The sequence below is a fragment of the Microtus ochrogaster genome, linkage group LG2 (genome assembly GCF_000317375.1).
Source record: "Microtus ochrogaster isolate Prairie Vole_2 linkage group LG2, MicOch1.0, whole genome shotgun sequence".
Lineage (NCBI taxonomy): Eukaryota > Metazoa > Chordata > Mammalia > Rodentia > Cricetidae > Microtus > Microtus ochrogaster.
In genome coordinates, this window is record NC_022028.1 from 27669490 (window position 1) to 27671513 (window position 2024).

General features: G+C 42.3%; 1 protein-coding gene across 1 annotated transcript in view; it reads left to right on the forward strand.

The window, feature by feature from the left end:
- Positions 1–1737, forward strand: part of Mrps9 (mitochondrial ribosomal protein S9) — a 49397-nt gene extending 47660 nt beyond the window's left edge. Inside the window, exon 11 of the mRNA XM_005359998.3 lies at positions 1465–1737. Coding sequence (XP_005360055.1) covers positions 1465–1556 — 92 coding nt within the window. The 3' untranslated portion in view covers positions 1557–1737. The remainder of the gene's footprint in view (positions 1–1464) is intronic.
- Positions 1738–2024: the final 287 nt, after the last annotated feature.

Below are 2024 nucleotides of genomic sequence, written 5' to 3' on the forward strand. Positions count from 1 at the left end.
TAAATAAATAAATAAATGTTATTTTAAAAAAAAGAATCAGTAATAATTTAATGATGGATGAATTTTTCCAACGTTATTAGGGATTTTCTTTTTTTGCACTGTGATATTACAATTTGGTTTTATTTTCTTTTTCCTTTCATTTGTGAACCCATTACCTGTGCGTGAATGGAGGGGTCTCCACACTAGGATAAGGAGTGCACTTCATTCTTGCACTAGGATATTGCTTGCACATGTAGGAGCCATTCAAGCTTGAGATGGTCTTTGCACCATCTACAAGAGAAAGCGCCGTGTGTGCAGCTGATGCAGCAGCCCCCAGGAGTCACTCAGTGCTTCAAACTTTACCTCTTTCCAGATCACAAGACTCTACATGGTCTCCCTGTTCTTCCTGTAGCCCCAGGCACTGGGAAGTGCTTGTGGCTTAGGCTAGTTGATTTTCTTTTGGAATGTGGCTTGCTTTTAAACCATTTGCTATTTTTATCAAGTTCACCAACTTGTGAAAATAAGTAGATAGTGAAGGAGGTTTGCATGCTTATGTCTTTGAATTTAATGTAGAATGTATCTGTATCCCATTGGACATTATTTTATCCTGTGAATCCCTACTAACTAGCACTGTAAGCCCCGTGCCAATAAGAAGACTGCTCGGGTTAGAAAAGTGAAAAGGAGCAGGCTCAGAAGAGCACACCATTAATCCCAGGTCTACAAAGCGAGTTCTAGATCAGCCAGTCTACATAGTGAGACCCTGTTTCAACAACCAAAAGACAGGTAAAAACAGTGCTGTGTATACAGTTATATAAGGCCTGCGTGCTGCTGGTGTCTGTGATTACTACTGACGTTCCCTGTGGACCATAAGCTATTGCATGGTTGCTCCTGGGGACCAGACAGGCAGCAGCTTCCATCTAAAAGTGACTTTAGTCTTCTATAACAAACAACTTATATCCAAAAAATAACTCAAAACTTATTCAACGTCTGAACTAAAACACTAAGGAATGTCATTTTCACAGAAATTTTAACAAGATACTTTCTTGCTCCAATATGTTCAGCTGTTTGTTTCTATATGAGCCTTGCTGTGCTGTTAACAGGTGCCTGAGCTTCCTGGGACCTTGCTAACAAGGTGTGGTAACACACCCATAATCCCAGCACCTGGGAGACAGATGTGAAAATCACAAGGTCAGGATCCTTCTTAGAGATATAAAGAATACATTTGAGCTCAGTAAATAGTGGCTGGCCATGAAGAATGGCTTCAACCTAAGTTGAGCAGTATTGGTGAACCAAAGAAAGAGTCTTAATTCTCTTAGGATGCAGAAAGAGTCTCATAAAACATTGCTGGTGACGGGAACTATTAGTTTAGTTGTATGCCTCTGGGTTTCTCTAAGAGCAGTTTCTGTAAATGTCATGAGTTCACGCCCTTGGCAGCCAGGCAGCCTGTGTTTCCACAGCTCACAAAGGCTTCCCTTTACACTGCAGCTGGACTACTTACTACGGATCCACGGATCAGAGAACGGAAGAAGCCAGGCCAGGAGGGTGCACGAAGGAAGTTCACCTGGAAGAAGCGCTAAGACTTTCACAGGAGAGCCAGGAGCACCTGTGTCTGTATGCCTGGCTCGTGGTAGAGCACAGTCAAGTACACTGACCAAGGACAGACAGCTCATTTAGACATTGTTTTTAGTTTGAGTCATAACATGATTTATTTTTAAGTGCTATTTTATTGTGATTATCATTAAAATAATAAAAAATAATGTTAGTTTCGTTCTTTATTTTTTTAACTTTTTAAAATACAGGAGCATAATTTACAAAATCTTGGCATATTGGACTCGAAAGTTACAGTCACCCTGTCATGCATGGAGCTCTGTTTGAAGGGCGAGGCAGCCTACCAGAGAGACCACTGCTTACCGGCGATGCTAGACCCAGAGTAGGACTGGCCGCGCCAGGCTTGTTGTCCCACACAGGTGGTCATCCTTGCAGTGCGCTCTTAGAACTGAGCGCTCAGAGTCCTAAGGTTGGAGGAAATGGCTTGCGCAGGAGCC